We start from the raw sequence: 23,785 nt of genomic DNA on the forward strand, positions 1-23,785 counted from the left end.
TTCACCTACTAAGCATTTCAATCCCTGATCAGGGCCTTACGAAAAACGGACGTATTGATAAACATCTGGTTATCTTTATTATACGTATTTTCTATAATATATATAATATCATGGAATTAGTATCGCAAAACACAGGTAATGAACTTACTTTGGGGTTCGCTCAATTTTTGTTATTTATCAAAATAAAATCTACTAAGTAAATAGAGCTACAACGTCAAAACCAGGTAATCAGTACTACCAGGTATCCGATTTATTCCAGTCGGATACCACTATTTGTGATCCTCCTACCGTGAGTATTATTAACAATTTCTCGTCTGATCCCACTTGCAGTTTGTACGTCCCAACGGATCCTACTACATTCTTGCAAAGTTAAAAAAGGGGTATGTACAGTCAGGAAAAAAGTCATTCGTTAAAAATCAACATTCATTTATTTACAACAATTATCACAGATATCATAGAAAAATAAATCATCACAGAAAACACTTTACATTTAAATTAAAACTATCAAATATTAATTACAACGACTAGCTTCAAATCAACTTGTTATCTTAACTAAAAATATAGATAAGTCATTCATATAATCTGTATATAAAAATTTACAAAATAAGGAAATAAAATAAAAAGAAATCATAATCTTAACTTTTCCAGGCAGTGACCAACTGTGATTTTACCTGACAAAAGTTCATTAGTTACGTGTTTAAACCAGTTGTCGTTAGCAATCACTTTGGTTAGTCTTCGCTTCGGGTTCGGCAGCTCAAAATTATGCTTTTTAATGTTAACCTTTTGAAGACTGGCATCATCTTTTAAAACTTTTAAGAGTTGAAATAAATTGGGTTTCTTTGGCAGAGTACTGTTTAGTTTTTTATGCCAAGATTCTACAGCATTGGTTGTGCGGTGACGTTGATTATGAACACACCAAATGTTGACAAAATTTTCGTCTTCCAGCCATTGTGTCACCATATAATCGTTGAATTGTTGAATTTCATTAGATTCAGGACTGTCTTCCATTAAATAGCACCACCCGTCTGAGATGAATTCTCGAGGTAGCAGCGGCAGGAGAGCTGAGAGCGCTACATGTTTTCGGAGTCTCTTTTCTTTAGTTAAATTTAGCGCTTTAGCCTTCTTCCACACGTTGTGTGAAAAATGAAAGTAACATCCTTTTACTTCGACTGAAGGGAAAACTTTTGATATGGCATTCATAGCCGCTTGTTCATAATCTGTCACATATATCAACGGTTCCCAATCTGGAATATGTTCCTTTAATACTTGAAAAAGTGTTGTGTAAATTTCTTCAGTTTTTCTATTCAGCAACACGTACATTAAAGGCACTATTCTTGTGTGCTCTTCATTGCTTCCGAGATCGCCGTGTATAGAATAAAGTTGTACAAATGGTTTTGGGCAGCACTCAAAAGTTCCGTCACTAAAATAAATCTTGATATGTTTAATTTGTTCCAGGACTTCGCTATCAGCAAAAACTATAATTCGAGTTTCGGAAGATTCATTATAGTAGTCGGCAAGAACAAATTCCTTGAACTGCAAAGGAACTATAACTTCTTCAGGCAAATTGCATTGTATTTTTGTCACTCCGGCTTTCTTATTTCTGGCATTATATAAAGAAGATTTAATGTTTCCGAATGACGGAAGCTTTTTTAAGAGATCCAAGCCTGCATTTTCGAATTCTGACATAAAGTTGTTGTAAATATTGGGTATTGGTGAAAAATTCGAAGATAGAACCTTTTCTCGGCATTCATGTAATTTTTGATCTACTACATTTTTTATTTCGTCCGGCTTACATTGGTGACTTTTTTCTTTTATAATGTTGTTTTCCTGATGAAAAAAAAAACTTCAAGTTAGATTACACACTTTAATGAATAATAATAATACTGTTAGACTAATCCACACAGCGCCATCTAGCCCCAAGCTAAGCAACTAAATGCTTATGTTATGCGTGCTAGATTAACGGATATTCCTACTATTTATAATAGTTTTTTTTGTTGTATATATGTCGCAGTCATCTGGTTGAATCTACTATTTGATTGAATGACTAGCTCCTATATTGAATGACGATATTCAATTGAATGACTAAAGGACAATTCGTCAAGTCGTGTAACGTTTAACGTCTTGACTGAACGTCATTTAGCGAAGTCGTTGAATGGGATATAGCCCATTTTGTAATGTTTGGTTAGGATGACCATGAGTTCGCAACTTAAAAGTTAACCTTACTTTAAATAAAAATAAGTTAATTATAAAATATCTCGTTAAATAGAATCTGTACGACTTTGTAATATTTGATTAGGGTGAACATAAGTTCGCTAATTTCGTAAAATTAAAAAGGTAACCTTACTTTACATAACAAAAATGAGGACATGATATGTTGCAGGATAATATGGCACACCTTATTTATGATATCACAAATAAGGCACTTTAACGCTAATTTAATCGAAAAGAATTTCAATACAGTGCTTTCTGTGCAAGCTGTTTGACGCCACATTTGTTTTGGTGACTACTAGCGCTGCAGTGGGAAAAAAATGAACTAAATTTGAATCACCTGACTGATTTTACGTCCGCCCTGTTCAAAGAGCTATGTTACAATCAGCTAACTAGTTGGACGTTGAGTGACGCTTGTTCTATCAACGTTTAGCCTAGTGATTCAATTGAATATCGTCATTCAATAAAGGAGCTAGTCATTTAATCAAAAAGCAGATTCAACCAGATGACTGCGACATATACACATTATACATAGTAACACCCAGACCCATCACAGATAGTAAAATTCATCATTTCATTTTCTGCCCGGCCGGGGATCGAACCCGGGACCCGTGCATAGCAAACCCGCCATGGTGACCACTACGCTACTCAGGTCGTCAAAATGAATCAATGAATGAGCCAAAAAATTAAAGCAAGTCAGTTCGTTATTTTATGTGGATATAAAGTAGCTCATACCTTTATATTTATATATGCCGGGCACTTTTTGCGCCAATTCACGCATCTCCACGTAATACATCCACTTTTGAATGTTATTTTCTTAGTATATTGGTAACCAGCCCGCAACAAAACTGCACCACCGTTCCTCTGTATAATTGTGAACTCACCACCAGAGTTATTAGAGGTAGAGGGCTTGCTATTACCTTCTGACATTTCCTAAAACGAATAACATTTTCATTATTATACATCAATTAAAAACATAAAGTTCTAGGATAATGATGATAATAAAATTGATGTGTTGAAATAAACGTTAATCTTTTCTATAAACGAAATATAACTATTCTCTGCCATGCCTTAACTGTTCTATAACAATAAAACTTTGTAAATGAAAATAGAATTTAATAAATCTATAGCAATCGTTTAATATTACAAGATGCGTACTTACTGTCTAGTAATTCACTTCAACACGTCACGTACAATGAGATGCACATAATTTCACATTGGAAAGCAAAATGACGACTGGCAATTAGAATAAAGATAACCCCTTTCTCAAGGTCAACTAGCTCTAAGTATGAAACAATTCCTGGAAATATTAGTTATACTTGTCTCTGATTGGATGGACAAGCGCGCCTACTACGTTCGCAGGTAAAAAAGCTGCATGTATGGCTATTATTACTTTTTTTAAATTAGTATCATTATGATAGTAGAAATTATGTTACTGGCTGTACTAAAAATATGTTTAAACCACTAGTAGGATCAGAATGGAATATATAATAAATTAAAAAAAGTTGATCCCACTGGTATATTATGCAAGTGGTATCCGACGGGAATAAAAAAATAAATAAAATAATCGTGATCCCACTGGGATCAAAACTTAGTAGTATCAGACTGGAATAAATCAGGTATCCAAGTAATCAGTACTACACATAACGTGTTAGTTATAAACAACATTCCACAAGGAAAGTGAATTCCACAGCCGGTCTGTTATGCAAGTATGCGGTGAATTCACTAAGTGACCCCTAACAGAGTATCTCGAATTTCACATAAATACATAAAATCACACCTTTTCCTTGCCAGAGACTATATCTTCCAAGACAAGGCCCCTGCATACTTCTTCCGCTTCATCATTCTTTTCATGCAAGCTCATCAGTTTAGGATCCGTTTACTCATCTTTACATTTGCATCGTCAACCTTCTTTCATTCATTTTCTCTACATTACCAAACCATCTGAGCATTCCCTTTTCTAATCCGGACACTAGGTATATCTTCTTCCACATGCATTCTCTTATTATGCTTATATTCATTATTGCATAAAGGTGTAAAAGATTCCATAAAAGGTCCCGTATATACCAAAAAGTTCCCTTTCATGCTTATAAAATCGTTTTAGGTACTTGTTTTTATTGTCTCTGATTCTACATGTATATGTTTTGCACAGTTCATAGTTTTAAATCTATTTCTGTCTCAGACCGCAGAACAAATTATTGAAACTTATGCAAGAAATATGATATTGTAAAACCTTGGTGTATCTATAGAGTGACCTCATTTAAAACCGATGCAAATCGTGACGATAGTATTAACTTTTCATTGCATTCCGGACTTTAAAAACTATTGTCCTATTGAAAGTAAGGTCGAACGCATACTTCTTCTGAACAGGAATCCATTAATAGGTCACGATTGCAAAGGTGGGAATCACATTGAGCGAGTAAATAGGCGAGTGATTATAATCTTAACTTATACACATGTCATAATTTAAGTTGAGGATCCAAGGTATCAAGGGGTATATAATATTTTAATATTTTAATGCTAAAAAAAATACTTTTAAGTAACTTTCTTATAACTCAATTTAATTAATAAAATAAAAAAAAAACATAAGTCTGAGCATGGGCTAGCCATGCTCTCGGTGACAAATATCGTTAGGAAACGCGCAACTGAATGTATAATTATGACTTTTGCTGTATTTTATTATCTTTTTACACAATAAGATTTTTATTGACTTATTACATGAGCAGCCCTAAACACTATTTGTAACAATACCGGTATCAACTAAACATACGATTAACTCTCGCAATGTGATAACTTTCATGGTCGAGACTGAACATGCAAATCTTGCACATAATTATGTAATAAATCTTATATGACAATACGGGCGTATTAATGTATGGTCATTATTTTAAATTACTATATTAAAATGGGAAAGTTTTGAATTGGGTGTTTAAATTGACATACCTAATGTGTTCGGATATTAGTTTTAACCCGTTATTATTTTATTTTTATTCTAATCAATTCTTAAGGTGTTAGTTGTTCAACTATTTGGATTTGGATTTTAACGATAGTCAACTATATAGTTAAACCAAACAGCTGAACGTTGCCTTGCAGTTATTAAGACTGTTGTCTCTGTCTACGCCGCAAGAGATATAGACGTGACTATACATATGTATGTAGAACTTAAAACATAAAATTTTCTTTTGCGATTTATCAATTTCGATAAGTAGCAGTCGTAAGTAACAAAAAAATATAGCATACTATAGTTGACACTACTCTATCAATATGACAACTAAAATATTAACTTTATATTTTGTAATATTATAATGACCTAAAGCGTTTAAATTTTTTATTTCTCACTTCCGTAATAAATATGTCGGAATGGACTGACATTATGACGGCCAATAATTAAGTTAAAAATTGTAACAAATATATACTGTGCCAAACGTATGTTAATGAAACATTCAATCAAATAAATGTTTTAAGTATACCTTTAATTAATCATATCTTAAAAGAACACTACTCCTAGTGTTCTTTTATTCTTCACACATATCTGTGTTTCTGGGCACGCTACACGTGTAATGTAAATACCCACCCAAGACATAAAAAAAATATATAAATAATGTTTCGAGCACTCGACTATGAAATGGGATCAGACATGTAGGTGTCAAATGACACTAAACTTGACCGCTGTATCCGCATTCTGTAATTAGCGGTACAACACGAATTCAACCGGTAAATTAGTGGACTGTACCATAACCTATTTTGACCAATTTACCTTTGTTTTGGTTTCACGAAAGCTTAATAAGAGAAGCTTTGAATGGATTGTGGTTCGCAAATCATGTCGATAAGTTATATATAAACCACATAGGGAGTTTTATTACCGTAAAGTTTCATCTTAATCCGTTTGGTGGAGTTTACGTTTATAAATAAAGGTGTAAGAGAACTTTAATTACAAATTTAAATATTATTGCTATTTTAAAAATAATTCTTATTTTTGGTACTGGTGAAAGTCTAAACTAATAATTCTAAGTGAAAACTAACAATTTAAACTATAATTTTCTGATGCCAGTTTAAATTATTCAAATAATCTCGTAATACATATACTGTAGAAACAATTCTATATGTATTACCTAATTACACCCAGAAGACCCAATAGGAGACTAAAAACTTTTTATTGAATTAAATTATATTCAACATGTATTTTATTTTCAATAGGATAAGTTACAGGCAGACCCTGGACTCCACTCCAGAGAGTTGAGGACACACCTAGGACTAACGTTAGGAGGATCGCTTATTGCTACAAAAAACAAAGGCAAATGAAATTTCAAAACTCATCACTCGTTATTTAAACTATATTTGTCCCAGCTTCGTCCTTAGGAAGGTCCTGCAGTATGTTCAGGATATAGTGTCAAACTCAGGGATTATAAAGGAGAGAAGGCTTTGAACATTTTGTCATAGAAAATTTTAACTGCCTTATTCTGCATGTTTTTTACATTGCCAATTGCTAGAGCCGTGTGGTTTTCGGCACTTAAAAATTTAACAACTTCATATATTTTCATTTCATAGATGTCGTTGAACGCGTCGAAGGGATAGGCCTATAAACTTTGGATTCTCTTTGTAAGAGATGAGCTAGCAGCGTAACACTATTTGAATCTTAATTACATCATGAAGCTATACAGCTGAACGTGGCCTTTCAGTCTTTTCGAGACTGTTCGCTCTGTCTACCTCGTAAGGGATATAGGTGTGAGTATTATATATGAATACATAATTTATAGTTATAAACATAGATATTAAATAAATTATAGGCCAGAGTATTAAAGACTTTTTTATAGATATGTCAACAGCGTTAGTGAAAGTCCTTGATGTCTTCGAGTGTAATTACACCCTTGTCACATTATAAGCGCAGAAGATTTTCACTTTTCTTCTATTTCACCGTGTAGCATTCTTATTGCACAAAAGTTGCATCTGATTTTCTCACGACGGTATCATCTTGCTTTGGTATCTCAATCTAGATAATTATACGTCAGAATAGCTACTGTAACAGGTGTCTATATTGTGGAACATTTCTTTTAAACGTTAATTCACACGTGGGTTTTAGTACTTTCTTATCTAGATCATTCGAGAAATTGAATGTAGTGTAATAATTAGTGCCGTGTGGTTCCCGGCACCAATACAAAAAAGAATAGGACCACTCCATCTCATTTCCATGGATGTCGTAAAAGGCGACTAAGGGATGGGCTTACAAACTTAGGATTCTTTTTTAGGTGATGGGCTAGCAACCTGTAACTATTTGAATCTCAATTCTATCATTAAGCCAAATAGCTGAACGTGGCCATTCAGTCCTTTCAAGACTGTTGGCTCTGTCTACCCCGCAAGGGATATAGACGTGAACATATGTATGTATGTATGTTTTGTCTACCTGGGGGCCAACATCAGTGACAGGGGATCCTGTGAGACGGAAATAAGGAGACGAATAGGGATGACCAAAAATGCCATGTCTCAACTACAAAAGATATGGAGGGACCGCATTTCACGGCAGACAAAAAAGAAACTTGTCCACACTCTGGTCTTCTCCATATTTAGCTACGGCGCCGAGACATGGGTCCTGAAAAAGGCTGATAGAGACCGCATAGATGCCTTCGAAATGTGGTGCTGGAGGAAGATGCTACAGATACCCTGGACTGCCTTCCGTACCAATGCATCTATCCTGCGTGAACTCCAAATCAAAACGAGACTGTCCACCACCTGTCTCCGCAGGATACTGGAATTTTTCGGCCACATTGCACGGAAAGACGGTCACAACATGGAGCAGCTAATGGTGACAGGCAAGGTTGACGGAAAAAGACCTAGAGGTCGCAGCCCTACAAGATGGTCGGATCAAATCCGATCGTCACTAAACACCGATCTCCATAAGGCCCTCCACGACGCAAAGGATCGCAACAGGTGGAAGGAAGAGATCAAAGAGAAAGTGATTCGGCGGGGGAGTCACGACCCTCAGCAATGAGGGATACGCTTATAAACATCCTCCTCGCGTCGTAACGCGAGGAGGATGTTTATAAGCGTATCCCTTCGCCTTTTACGACGTCCTTGGAAAAGAATAATATCAGTGTATTTATAATATTAGTGTGTATGACCAGTGTAAAACGGAGGGAAATAACAAGCACAACCTTGTCATTTCCCTTCATTTCTTGCAAGTTAAACAGTACATGAGAGGGTTTTTGAGTTAAAATAAATCGTTGGTCGACACGCCCGTCTATCAAATTAGTTCCACTTTTCGTTTATAAGGCAACTATGACAAAATGAGCCGTGTTGAAACACCTGCATGAGATAAGGAGAAGTTGTAAGTAGCTAGTATGATGATTATACATTCATACATACATACCTATATAATCACGTCTATATCCCTTGCGGGGTAGACAGAGCCGACAGTCTTAAAAGACTAATGATGATTATACATACATATGGTCACGTCTATATCCCTTGCGGGGTAATCAGAGCCAACAGTCTTTAAAAGACTGAATGGCCACGTTCTCAATCATGATTATGTATTTAATATTATGATTATGATGATGATGATGATGATTATGTATTTTTAATTTTCAGTAAAGTGATAAGTAACATTAGTAACAGCGCATAAATGCCCTCAGCTCATCAAAAGCTTACAAACTCAGTTGCTTTTACCCTCCTTTTTTACCCTGGCCCTGAAGTATAGTATTAGTTCAAATAATTACTGAGAATGTCATTATAGGTCGACTCCATCCAATCCAGAATCATGGACGTAACGGCGCACCCCGGGCTCCTTTGTAGGCAGGTGAGGTGTAACTAGGACTAACGGTACAAGGAAGGATAAAAAGGTAGGTGTTAGACAATTATTAAACTACAACAACAACCATACTTCGGTATAATTCCATATGTGGCTTTCTCCAAAAAGGAGTGCAACCGCGACCAACGCCAAAAGAATGATGACTAAGGAATATTTTTATTAATAACCAATGATTCCATTGATGATTTCAACGAACATTATATCTAATGACTTTCGCTGAAGTCAATAATCAATTACTTCAATTCCAACATTTAACCATTTGAATGATTGATAATGAAATTTGTGGTATAGGCTCTGTTTATCGCGTATGGGGTTAAAGACGTGATATCTGTGTCAATACATACTATCTGCCCTTTACTGCTATTACAATCCGTACGATCAAACAGTCAAAAGGAGAGTCAACAACCACTTGACCGACAAGTGACGGTGGCATTGTTTCTCCAAGACAAATACAACTCATTACATGTCCATTACGATGGCGAAATCAAACATCCGCCATGTTTGTTTACGTCACAGGCGCGTGCGCTAGACGCTGTGTGCGAACTACTTGACAAACAAAATGGACGGCTGAAATTATGTTTGATGTGATACATTACCAAGATTTGATTGTCACTGTATTTGGAATAAAGATTAATCAGAAATAATTTGCAAGCGTCCTGCTATTTTTGGAGAGTAATGGATCTAATATGACCACGATCCTGGAACGGTCAGACCTCCGTGTAACTATTTACAACTCACCTTACAAACTAAAGAAATTGAATCAACAAAATTATAATAGGATACAATATTTATTTCTCAGCTCTCGTTATACATTTTGAACATGAAAAAGTTAAACTTATTATTACATTTTATAGTTATAAACTTGTTCTTTTCAAAATAAGCATAAATCAACATTTTAGTTTATTTGGTGAAATCAAATCTTTTAACAAATATGAAGAATCTGTGTTAGCTTGATTAACATAAAACAATAACAATGTTGGAAATACAGTTTCTATTTGCAAAACTCTTTTTACAAACAAACCATTATGATAACAAATTAATTACAAAGATTCAACAGCACTCTCTTAATATAAATAAAAAAAAATCAAACGGTTTTAAAGTTTTTGTGAGTTTGTGATTGCACAAGCAGACAAAGGCTTTATCGTTTTCACAGTAAAAGATTTTTTTTCATAAAAGTAACATAAAAGAAAGTAGGTAAAAGAGAATTTTTGTGATGGAACCAAGTCCCTGCAGCAAAAGCAAATCAATTATCATTGTTTTTTTTTAACACGTGTATAACTCACGACGTACCAAAACATATCAATTTCTACATCATTAAAAATCTTAACGGTATCAAATAACGTTGCGTGTAGGATTTGTTTACGTCAAACTAAAAGGCCCAACTTAATTTCGAATACAATAATGCTTCAGCGCCTTTTCCGGGAGCGGTTCAATTCCTCTATCAAACTCTGGACACACTAGCACAAATTAATGAGAATATAGAAATTCATCTTTGTGAGCATACTCTTAAATTAATGATATGAAAAATATCTAAGGCCGCGTTTAGATCTGAATGCCATATTAAGATGGAATGAGATTCAAATAGTGACAGGTTGCTAGCCCATCGCCTAAAAGAAGCTTCCAAAATTTATGAGCCTATCCCTCAGTCACCTTTTACGGTATCCATGGGAAAGAAATGGAGTGGTCCTATTCTGTAGTATTGGGAACCACACAGCACCACAGATCGACAGAAATTAGTTAAAGATTTCTTCTTGATTAAAATTTTTTAAGTTAAAGATAATCATATAATGTAAAAAGCGTAAAGTTCTGTAACATTTATTTTTATACGCTGACCAGAATACCTCACACACCCACAGGCAAAATTAAACGGTCGTCAAATTGTTATTCATGAATTCTGCTTTTCGCTAAATAGTTTCGATTTTGTTGTTTTTGTTATGTCATTATTTTCCTAGGTTGCAGCTACACCTACAATAATAATTAGCAATACTTCGCGTCGTAGAAGTTATCTACAAACCGCTTAAGCAATAAAAAATTGCATAAAAAACAGTTGATCAAACCGAATATTTAAATAAATATCTATAATTCCCCTAATTCGAAATTTCTAATTTCACTGAATATTTGAAAATTAAATAACAAATATCTATTATGTACTCTTATATAATAGTAAATTAGTAAAACTGTATGAAATTTATACGAAATAATTTTATTTTATTATTTATTATTGTTGGGACTGTACCTATTAAGAATTCCAAATTTAAAAAAAAATATTTGAGATAATTTGGAAAACGAACCCCAAGCTTTAAAACCGCTTCAAAGTTGCACAAATCTGCATTCCAAATTCAAAATTCTCCAGAGCGCCATCTTTATAAAACTACTTCAACTTACCCGTTGTGTACCGTAGGGGTCTATCGTGCCCCCGGGGCGGAACATCGCACTCACTGCTGCCATCTGCCGGCTACCTCACTATGCCCTTCCACCGCGACATTGCTCTGAAACAAAATAAATAGGTAAGACTGCTGTTTTGAGCATTAAATTCCATATTTGAACCGTGGTTTGTTTCGAATAGTTACGTCGTGTGATGAATGCTTTTGTTCTAACGTTCTTACATTTTCTTAGGCCATAACTTCGAGTGATGATGGATACCGATATGTGTGTCCCGCGCTCTTAAAACTATGTACCTACTTATATTATTTCTTAATTTCAAATAAAACAACAAACATGTAAAATTGTAATAAGCAGATTTAACCCTTGTAACCCGTCTAACTACCTATAATATTGATGACTTTATGAACTATATATTAGTAAACTTAAACTGATGACGGATGTAACTATATATTAGTTCATAATAAATTATATTCTATCCTTCTACATCCACACAAACTAAAATTCTTACAAACTGAAATTAGTAAGATGAATTAAAATTCCATTGGAAGTGTTTAGCGATTATTGTTAATGCAGAAAATACCTATTGTAAATAACTAAATAAATATCTGCGTTCTTCAAACCATAAAATTTAGTAACCAAAATTATCATAACAATCAAATTGTCTTACCAAAACCATTAATTCTATTAAAAATATCACGAAAAGTAGACTAGGATATTTATAAAAGAGACTTGTTTGCCTATGCGTGAGCATTCATCATGTGAAGGGTTATTTTCAGTTGTTAATAACTCACAATGAATAAAAGCTGACGTCTATGGTAGGGTTTACCTAAACATTTTTAGAATTTGTCTAGCTTAGTTTGGCTTGGGTATAGGTTATTTACTTTAAATCATGTGAAAGTAGATTTTTTTTTTCTTTTAGTATATCAGTATTTCGTCTCATTGTGTGTCCAATTAAGTCGTATGTGCTGAATATTGAGAATCATTTTATTTTAATTATTTTTTGAATCTCAATTCCGTCATTATATATGCCATACAGCTGAACGTGGCCTTTAAATCTTTTAAAGGTTGGCACTGGCTACCCCGTAAGGCAAATAGACGTGATTATATGTAAATAACAATAATGTTGTTTTCTGAACGCCAAGAAAACAGGGATAGAACGCACATGACTGACTAGGATCCAGGTCAAAGTCAGCTTAAAGATGTGTATAACTCATACCTGACCTCCGATGACTCTTTTACAAATGAAAAATAAAAATGGCCTCTCCTTACACGCAACAACTATGATTAAAACAACAGTAGTTGCAAACATCATAGATAAAAGAAGTATTTTTTCTAATGTAACCACAGCGATTATTGTGCAATGTTCCAGTGCAACCGTATGACGAGACGCGGCGATGCATTCAGGGTCATTGACCCTAGAGTTCCCATAGAGGTCGTAATCTGAGGTAGTAGTGTACTTAATTGCAAGTCTGTTGTAGGATGTTGGCAGGTGAGTGGAATGACTCTTAAGTAATGGCGTCGCTCAGCAGCGCGTCAAAATATAACAATTCCATCGTATACTTACTTATGTTGTGAAGGAAAACTTGTACGTTACGCATGTAATTTTTATAATTTCCTTTGTGGAATCCTTTGAACCTGTTTGGATAAAAGTTTAGGTCAACTTTTTGCCTGGGACTAGGTTCCCGTTGTTATTTTTTTTTTTTATATTTTTATATTATTACAAGAGTCAATTATAATCGATCCATGGTATCCTAACCGTAAAAACATCAGACCGAAGACAGGCAGGCCTTCGCATTTAAAAATTTAAGTATGGATAGGATATGCTTTTACGGTGAGGGAAAACATTGTAAGGAAACCTGCACATTCAGGCAACTGTATGTGTAACCATGATCGATCCAATACGGGTCAGATTTACCTGCAAAGGTTGCGGATCAGATGGGAATCTACATCAAAATAAAACTTTCAGCTACAATTCAACAAGAGTAAGATACAAACCAAGTTTCTAATCAATCTATTTGACGTACAAAGTAATAATTTGCTTAATAAATACTTCAGTTAGGAGTTATTACACCAATACGGACTGCATGAAAATATGTATCTCTGCCTTCCCCTCCGGGAAAGAGGCGTGATTTTATATATGTATGTATGAAATTTCCCACGAGAGTGCAGCCACAAGCAAACGCCAATATGACACACGCCAAGTCTTGGCTGCGCTATTACACCGTTTAATTAAACAATTTCCTCTTACGGAAGGTAATCACGGCAATATAATAACTAACCATTTTCTAAGAATTAAAGTTGATGGAGTCCTCATCTCCGGTTTATATTTCAACTATTGGTCTTGATATTTTTATATCAGTATCATTGAAAATTATTTGTTTTTAGTTTTTTTTTTTTTAAGTTGTGATCCTCTACTAAACAAGAGAAAATTTCTTTAAAATTTTCCTTTATTTTATGAATTTCACATAAAAAATAATGGACATGAGAACCGCAGAAAATAAATATTAGAAATGGATATATACATTGTTCTTCGTCAGTGCTTTAACTCTCTCAATAAATAGATGTCACTTTTGTATTAAAATGAGAGCAGGCAGTTAGAACACATTATGTACCTCACGAGTGGAGTGAGACGAACTGTTTTTTTTTTTAATAAGCAACACTTTGTACTTGACTTATCAATTAACAATCGCAATATTATTATTGACACATATCTTTTCACGGTAAAGTTCTTTGTAGTTTAAGTACCAATAAAAATAAATTGGTTTTGCAAAATAGGCCACAAATATTTGACATTCAAGCACAACGTAAAAGGAAAATCGCTACTATAAAATTACTCTCCAAAATTGTCTTCGTATTGAACAATGTCGAGAAAATGACATAATTGTGTGACCACGAACGAAAATGTCCCACTGACACGCAGACAGAGAAAGTGAACGTATGATTTAGTGCAAAGGCATTATGTACAAACGCAGAAACCTATTCATATATTGTGTTATGTTCATTAGTTAGTAGCAGAAAATATCTTGACGAAATCTGCGCAATTACATAAAACCACCTATTCCATTCTATAGGTAATATTTTACATTTTACACATAGAAGTTTTTTGTATTTCAGTTTGTAATTTATTCAAAAACTATACTAGACCTATTTTGATAATATTTGGCTCAGAGTTATACAAAACCTTCAGAAGTAACACTGTTTTCTTAAAATTTCCGTGAAAGCGTAATAGCGCATAAGCTTTAATATTTGAGGTCATACTTGAAAAAACATTAATTGCAATCTATCCTACCGATCATTAATTTCTTACAATTTTCTGTTTGAAATTGATTAATATATTTGACATAATTAACGAAATCGTGTACAGTTAACACGCCTACCTACTTTCTGCTGTTATGTCAGTGAGTCATCGACCTTTTTGCCAAATATTTTACACCCTAAAAGAACTTCGTGTAGGCACGGGTACTTTCTTGCAACCTACATTGTCATATCTCGTGCAACATCATGAACAATCTGGGACAGACAGATGGAATGAAAATGCTGTTTTTATTCAAACTTGGGAATTGTTAATCAGGCGCTCACTATTGCTTTTAGTCGCAAAGCACAGACTTAAAAGTTGTGAAATTGTAATCATCATTGTAACATCTTCACTTCTATTCATATTTTTCTATATATTTGGTTTTATTATTAAACCTTATACTATAATATAAGGCACAATACCAACAAACACATCTTCGACATTTTTTCGTGCGTGACAGCGTTTAATAATATGAATAAACTTACTCAACAAAACTAGATTTCAAATATTATTTTTGCTGGAAACTTTCTTTAAACCTATCCAGCGATTCGACACAGAAGTTCATTATAACAAAAATGTTGAACATTTTCAACGCCCGTATGTCACGTACCCACGAAGCTCTGCCAATTAGTGGGGGCGCGCCTACCAGTGATATGGAGAGAAAAAGCACACGTTCAAATTACATAAGCGTATAGGACCTGATAACCTAGGCGAAAATATTGGCTTTACGACACCAGAGATTAAGTACCAGTCTACGGACTTTTGACTTGAATAGTGGGTATACTGAAGATCTGACAGAATGGAAAGAGAAATTAAAAAAGCGAACCCTAAGTCCCAAGGCATAGCGGCGGGAATTTAAGCAAAAATGTTTAACAAAAGAGTCAATGAGCCCTTTATAACCCGTGGTCCTAGTGATTGTCCCTAGAAGGTGGTGGCAGGGGATTATTTTACCCGTGGTCCCTGAATTTAGTCTACTCTTTACTTTTTCAATCACCAAATCTACAAATTTTTCAATTGGTCTAAACAATTTTTTTGCTTAAATTTCTAAAAGATTTATTTCTCTTTTTAGCCTTCTTTAGCACAAACCTTTTTTTTTTGGCCTGCATTAGTCTAAAAAATATAAAATTACATTGTAAACTAATTTAATAAATTTTCTATTGAAATATTTACTTCAGAAAAGTTCCAATATCATGTCATGTTTTCCAATATCAAATCGCATTGCAAATTTCATTGTTCTTTGAATTTTATTCTCGTATAACAATATCTTTATAATGTACTAGAGGCCGCCCGCGACTTCGTCCGCATGGAAACCCTATCAATCCCGCGGGAACTCTGGGATAAAAAGTAGCCTATGTGTTATTCTGGGTCTTCAGCTACCTACATACCAAATTTCATGGTAATCGGTTCAGTAGTTTTTGCGTGAAAGAGTAACAAACATCCATACATCCATACAAACTTTCGCCTTTATAATAGTAGTAGGATCTTCTTTATGATGTATCTTTCATGTATAAATTGTTCGTTCTAAATCTTTAGGACTAAAATAGACTAAACCCTCCACCCAAAGGTTTTATGTTAAAGCTCTAACATACATACATACAATCACGTCTTTATCCCTTACGGGGTAGACAAAGCAATCAGTCTGAATTACGACGTCCAACCGTATGGCTTAACCTCTTTTTACTACCTATACCCATACTATCCCTATAATAACAATGGACACTTAAGGATAAAATACACTCTATTAGAATTTTCAGAACATTATACGCGTGAAAATTTACGTATGACTACATAAAGCTGCATTGATCCCTTACATGTTAGGTCTTTTTTGACTGACTGTACATACATATAAACATTTCAGATTATCGTGGTAACAACAAAATGTAGGAGTCAATATATGTACTTGTCTCTGCGAATTTACACTTCGAACGATGTTGTGAGCAGAACAACTTTATTTGCAGAATAAGGTTTTACGTAGGACGTTATTACACATTAGATATTGATGCTTCACATTTTGTGGCGATAATCATATGTTCTTTTCATGAATGTTAACCATACAGAAGTTTAAACTTTATTTTGCTTGATAGTATTTTATTTGTTTACCGCCGTGTGGTTTCCGGCGCTTCAGAATAGGACCACTCTCTGTCTTTCCCATAGATATCGTGAAAGCTGACTTAGGGACAGGCTTATAAACTTAGGATTCTTCATTTAGGCGATGAGCTAGCAACCTGTTCCTTGTCTTTTACGACATCCATGGGTAAGATGTGAAATGGTTCTATTCTAATGTGCCGGATACCACACGACACAATTTAACTAAACAATACGAAATAGGAAGTTAGCCAAACGATCGCCAATCTAGAAGGCAGTGTGGGCAGACAATCACGCCATTATTTTACTTCACCCAATTCCTAGATAGGAGATAGTACAGGCCACGACTCGCCTACGCAATTTCTCGTCATTGTTTACTGAATTATACTGAATCCTATTAATAAAGTTAGAATTTACTCAAAGACAGACGTCTGACGGAACAATTATCTTATTTCGATTTATATACTCTGTTAAATAGGATGAAGCGATACTTTGTAATATGCCTACAAAAAATAATTAACTTCATTTAAGGCAATTTAATTAAATAAATAAATAAACAAATAAATATATACGGGACAAATAACACAGATTGAGTTAGCCACGAAGTAAGTTCGAGACTTGTGTTACAACCAAGCAAACAACCAAGACCCAGGTCAATCAGAAAAAGTTCTTTTCTCATCATGCCCTGGCCGGGATTCGAACCCGGGACCTCCAGTGTCGCAGACAAGCGTACTACCGCTGCGTCTCAGAGGCCGTCGTCTCTAATTGTGAGTAATCTTCATACGAGACGATTTCTAGGAAATTCCGTGGGGAAACTAATTAGCGGGATTTTTCGTTTACGCGAACGGAGCCGCGTGCGGACTTGAGTTAAATGTAAAATTTGTACTGCGATATAAAATCAAATGTCTCCGCATAAACCCCTAACTAGGAAATCAGAACAGAGTAAACGTGAACAGATAAAATCACCCTTTTAGCTATTTCGCAATCTGGCAAAAATACGATTATTTGGTACGAAATTGCACCAAACTCGAGTTTAAATCGATCGAGCTGTTGCCCAAGCCCAATCTCTTTGTATGGTACGGTCGTAAAATATATAGGATGCAGAAAAACACTTCATGAACAATTTCACTTTCTATTTCTTAACTACAAAAGCAAATCACTATCACTTGCGTGGGTTCCTTAACTGTTTGAATGAATGAATGATTACCCTTTTTTTTGTACACTAAAATAACTATAAGAACATTAGACGGTCTTACCTATTAAAGCGACTTGGATTTGCATAGCTGAATTGTTGCAGAGTCCGAGGTTCACGAAATAACCTTGAAAATTAAATTGAGCGATGATATGATTTGAATATTTCAATACTAAAATAAACAATAAAGACTAGCTTATCAAGACTTCGGTAATTATGCATCATCCATCATCATCGTTACTTATTAAGAAAACATTTCAGAACTCTACATAACACAGTGCCCTATCCATATCTTTATTAATTTATGACTCAGTCCACAAAGATCATGGCATGACCTTATTGTAACGTCGATCGTGCGTTAAAAGACCCTTATTATGTATGATTTTGAAAACGTTTCTTGATAAGCGCATTCTTTTTTTTTCAAATCGATATTAATTGAATTTCACGGTAGTGATTTTGGGTTACCTTGTTTGTGCAAGAGGTTATAACTTATATTTACTTTGAGTTTACATTTATGAAAACAATTGCATGTACAGATTTAAATTTCTAAACCCTGAAACACTATAATTTCCAGTCAACACACTCCTTCTTCAGTTTAGTCCATAATTGAAATATCCATGTTTAATTTTAGAACAAGAAAGAATTAAGTCTTATAATAATAAACAAACACATTAATTTCATTTATTACTTTGAAACGTGCATTGTTATAAGCGTTTTATGTATTTGTAAACAAAATAAATTATATCACACATTACAATTCAAACAATTGACAATCTAACATCATAACAAACAAACTAAGTATGCACGCACTGCGAATAGTTTATCAACAGTAAAAGTGCCATAAAAATACAGGTTAGCGGGCCTTAAAGACCCTTAAAGGGTGCTATGGCACGTTCGCCGGAACTGATAGATTTTCACTAAAAATGGCATTAACAGTCCGAGAGCGATGGTGCTACTTTCTATTCTACAGTGAAACCCACGAATGCTAATGATTTATGCGTGCACTTGTGTGTACATATGCGTAAGAGACTAGGCGAGTATTTCGTCTAAGTTTGACAGAAAATAAATTATCGTAAATGAAATAGTCCACTGTTTTGACGTGATCATGAATCGTAATAAAATATTTAGTACAATTTTGACTTCACTGCATAGGTTTTAATGTCATAAAAATGCATTTATAAATCGTATGCAGTTAAGTTTGTAACTCTTTTTCTTTTACCCAAATTATTTGTTAACAAGTTCAAAATACTATTACAACCATTTTGCAAATAACTAATTTATTACCACTATACTTAAAATGTTAAACAATTATTACGCAGCACGAGTACTTATATTAGCACGTTAAAAATGGTTACATGAATAATAAATTTGTTATTTTAAATGATTCGTACCCGTCACAAGTCTTACTCGTCCAACTTGACCAATGTAAAACACATACATATTAGGAAATATTGAGGCTCTTGACGCGCAGTAGACTTGACGGCGCGTACGCAACTTGAAATCAGTGATTGAAATCAGCAATTTAGTCAAGTCGATTTGAATGGTATATAATTTGAAGGTACGTTATAATTTTTTTTTACAAATATATTAATATAAATATATAAAGAGCATTACTGCAATTTTAAATTGTACCTGTATAGTTGATATCATGGTTTTCATAACTGAGGGATTGTTTATTGGTATTTTTTTAAATAATTATATACTTACCTATGATTTTTTTTTTATTAAAAATCCCAGCCAGAAGTAACCTTCAATTCTAATTACATCTCTGAAACTTAACATGAAATTGAAACACAAACGTACAAAGTAGAAATCGCAGGAAATCGATATATGTATGTAGGTAAATTTAAATAATTTATCACGTAGAAATCTAACTGCGGATGTATCAGTATCATGGTATCGGCGTTACAGCGATTTGTAGTGTGGTATAAGAAAAATTTACATTTATTTATTTTACAATTTGTGTATGTATACACAATTAATTTATTTTAATACAAAAATACAAAAAACCTGGGACAAAGCTACAACTTATTTCAAATTAAATCACTTACAGCAGACCCGTGAGCGAGAAGGGCAACAAGCCTGTGTATAAATAAATACATAAAATGTCAAGAATTACACAGATACACGAACAAATATATATATATATATTTATATATATTATATATATATATTTGTTCGTGTATCTGAGTAGAATTTTATTCATAGATAAATCTACATATATATATGTATATGTATATATAGATTTATCTATGAATAAAAATTCTTCAAGATGACAAGGTAAGGAAGTGATCTTTTTTTATGTTTTGAGAGACTGGGAATCACGAGTTTTTATCATCGACGATCATTTTGCTTACTTACAATATGAGAGTATTTCTCGATCTAACGTTTTCAATTCATTAAGTAATTTAAAAAAAACGACTTTAAATACATAATAATAAAAAAAGTATAAAATTTTGACACTTCGGATATTTTTATAATATGAATAAAAATTTTGAATATAAATTTGTAGGAAAAAATAACCCGCTTTCCTCACCTCTCTTGCACCAAGCTCTAGCAACAAACATCACGCGTGTATTCGATATCTAGGCAATCGTAACTCAGATGAAACTGCGTTAATTCCAAATCAATTTCCATTTAATTCAGGAAATCATTCTCTGATGTACCGACATTATTCGCCGATCAAGTGTTACTGAATAGATTATTTGGCTGACATTGGTAGAGTACCTGAAATATATCTAACGATTAAATTGTTAATGTTGATTTAAGTATGATTTTCAGATTAATGCTGGCAGAATCTAGTCACAGATAATGTATTATATATTATATTTACAAATTATATATTAAGTTTATATTTTTGTTAATGTAATTTTTCCAATAACCAAGAAAATATAAAACCAAATTATATACGTTAAGATTAATTGAAAAATCTTCCGTTCACGCTTAAGTAGAACATTGACTTACGCGGAATTAAGGCCCACATAGATGGCGCTGGCTGCCAATTAGAAAACTGACCATTTTCTTACATTTCCAATCGATTACAGACACGTGATCGAACGGGTTATCGATCACTCGCACGCTTTACTGACATAAATAAGCAAGATGCTACTCGTTTCGGTATGGTGACTAAATTAAAAAGGAAACAGATAAATTATTTATTCTAGTGTGATATAATTATCTATATTCTTTTTAATTTAGTCACGATACCGAAGGTACGCGGCTCCACCACGTAAAACGAAAAATACTTTAAAGTTCCGCAGGAATTTCGGGAATGCACTCCTAGATTACCCACATAAGGGTAAATGACCACATAATTGGCCCTGTGAGTTATATGCCAAATTAAAAACCTCTAGACCCAGCGTTTTGGGATGTGCGTTGATATGTCAGTCTTTATATTTTTTTTTTAACGCGGACGGAGCCGCGGTTAAGTATTGGTATAGTTAACTTTTTCATCTGCAGTAATCTTTGCGTAATCTTTTCAGTTTGGTCGTGAGTAGCGCCTAAATACGAAATAGCTTTTCTATTTTGGGCAAGTCCTATTGTTAAAGCTGTTTCTGCTCACTTACTACATATACGGCACTAAGCTTAGGTGAATCAAGTACAGTTCAAGTGATATATATTAACATTAACTTCTTAAAGTTGTATTATAAAAGCCATGATCATCTCAATTCCATCATGAAGCTACAGCTGCCAACAAAGTCTACTGGCAAAAAATGTGTACTATACTATATACATACATATAATCACGTCTATATCCCTCGCGGGGTAGACAGAGCCTAATGTATATGCATGTTACAAAAGCTAAAACTTGTGATTTTTAGGGTAGAATGTTCGTATGTTTTTGTCCTTACAGTTAAAATCATCAATGGATTTTTGTAAAACTTAGAGCATTATAGCTTATCATCCAAATTTTTTGCCTCAATATACGTCCAGGAATTTTGTTATTGAAAGTAAATCCATGTAATATATAACCCAATAAACGCTGTCACCGGAACTAATCTCTAATATAATTTCATATTTTTCCAAACTGATATATAATTGTTATTTTACTGCGTGTAAAGCCGCTATTAGCTATAAGTACCTTCATATTATAAGACATATGTATATCATGATCGCACATAACGCAGACGACTGTACTTTCAGATTTTGGGTCGCGGTCAACCTGTGATTGTATTTTTCCACAACACATGCCGCCCGGCCTCGGTTTAACGATCCCCATTTATTTTCGTACTCAAATGTGTAGCTTACAACCTGGTATTAGGATAGACTTTAATTTCATGTTCAAATATATTTATTTCTTATTTATACATATATTTATGTACGTACATCAAAGAAAAAAATAAGATAAGAACTTCAACTAATGAGAAATTAAGTTCAAGGGCACTACTTATTATAATATACCTATAATCACGTCTTTATTCTTTACGGGGTAGATAGAAAACAGTCTCGAAAAACTGAAAGGCCACTTCTGGGATACTCTATCTGGATAGGAACCCGGAACTTATAACTAGAGTGAGTAAATCAGGATTTTACACGAAGCGACTCCCATCTAATGCTTCCAACTTTACGGTTAATTTTATTAATTTTGACCATGGTTACAAATTCAGTTGACTGAATATAACAATTTAGGTAACGTATTAAGCCATAAACGTGGCCTTATAGTCTTTTCAAAACTTGGCTCTGTCTACCTCTTAAGGAATAAAGACGTGATTGTATCTATGTGTTTATGTAATTCTCAGATCCGCACCTTCGAACGGAAAGGTTCGACACTCGTTACACGCTAACAAAATATCTCAACTATTACTACTACGTGATTGTATCACTATCACTGTGAGGAAATATTATAACATAACATAATGTAATAACATATCTGATGCGGTACGTTCTCGTTTACGTAAATAAAATAATATCACGTATTCAAGCATGCACACTGCATACGAATTAAAGGGAAGCGTGCAAAAACATACCTCTTCACAGAGCCTTTAAAATCTGACTAAAAAGTATAAAATACTAGAGCACGCCCCTGGTTTCACCCGCGTGTAATGAAAAGTATTCTCTGATTGTACCGCTAGCTCACATGGCAAATAGACAGATATGGCCGCTACCTACCCCTCCGGGGCGTGATTATTTATGTGTATGTACGTAGACCACATAGACTACATGCAAAATTTTAAACCTTTAAACCCAGCGGTTTAGGCTGTGCGTCAGTAAATCATACAGTCAGTCAACTACAAAATTGTATAGAAGAAAATGTAGGCACTTTTAGAGTAATCAAGCGAGAGGAAAATAATAGAGAGTCTACTTTCGATGGGCTAACAATTTATTACTATAATTATAAAGCTAACATCCAGCTGAACGTAGCATTTGAATATTTTATTATTGGCTCTGAAAGGAAAAAAGACGTGACGATGTATATATACAACACCCATAAGTATATACCCATAAGTAAGACTGACATACTCGGATCAGCCTTATTTTTGAGATGAAGTTTGTCTTTGTTTCGAGCAAATAAAATTATGATTATGAATTAGTCAATACCTACTCTGGTCACTTAAGGAATAAATTATCTGAAATCCAGGCGGGAAGAGATATTAAAAAGATTTTTCTTTTTCTGTGTGCGGAGCCGAAAAAATAAAATCGTTGTATTGTTATTTTGACATACAAACTGACTGACACAATGTTAACATAACATTACCTTATTACGGACACAAGTAGAGTGAAACGTTCACACACCGACTACGTCGAATAAGATGTATTACTTCATAAAAATAATAACAGAATGTGGTTTTAATTGTCTATCCCTAATAAAACTTCT

General features: G+C 33.9%; 2 protein-coding genes across 3 annotated transcripts in view; both read right to left on the reverse strand.

Annotated features, from left to right (window-relative positions):
* The window catches only part of LOC106135118 (uncharacterized), a 157,257-nt gene that overhangs the window by 44,079 nt on the left and 89,393 nt on the right, over positions 1–23,785 (reverse strand). The window contains exon 3 of the mRNA XM_060946504.1: positions 11,399–11,502. Within this exon, the coding sequence (XP_060802487.1) occupies positions 11,399–11,461 (63 nt within the window). The 5' untranslated portion in view covers positions 11,462–11,502. The remainder of the gene's footprint in view (positions 1–11,398; positions 11,503–23,785) is intronic.
* Positions 274–3,807, reverse strand: LOC132902274 (uncharacterized). Of its 2 annotated transcripts, XM_060946699.1 has the most exons (3): positions 3,371–3,807; positions 2,944–3,141; positions 274–1,827 (listed from the first exon to the last, which is right to left on the reverse strand). In XM_060946699.1, the coding sequence occupies exons 2-3, from the start codon at positions 3,136–3,138 to the stop codon at positions 628–630; spliced, it is 1,395 nt and encodes a 464-aa protein (XP_060802682.1). In that variant the 5' UTR covers positions 3,139–3,141; positions 3,371–3,807; the 3' UTR covers positions 274–627. The 2 variants fall into 2 exon arrangements, with proteins under 2 accessions (XP_060802682.1, XP_060802681.1); XM_060946698.1 differs by having other exon boundaries at positions 2,944–3,807.

This window comes from Amyelois transitella, chromosome 11, assembly GCF_032362555.1.
Source record: "Amyelois transitella isolate CPQ chromosome 11, ilAmyTran1.1, whole genome shotgun sequence".
NCBI classification, from domain to species: domain Eukaryota; kingdom Metazoa; phylum Arthropoda; class Insecta; order Lepidoptera; family Pyralidae; genus Amyelois; species Amyelois transitella.

Excerpts from the sequence above, each read along its gene's own strand:
- LOC132902274 (XM_060946699.1), bottom strand. The coding sequence starts at position 3,138 with ATGTCAGAAGGTAATAGCAAGCCCTCTACCTCTAATAACTCTGGTGGT. Across the intron at positions 1,828-2,943 it reads CGGCATATATAAATATAAAG|GAAAACAACATTATAAAAGA; the intron begins GTATGAGCTACT and ends TTTTTTCATCAG.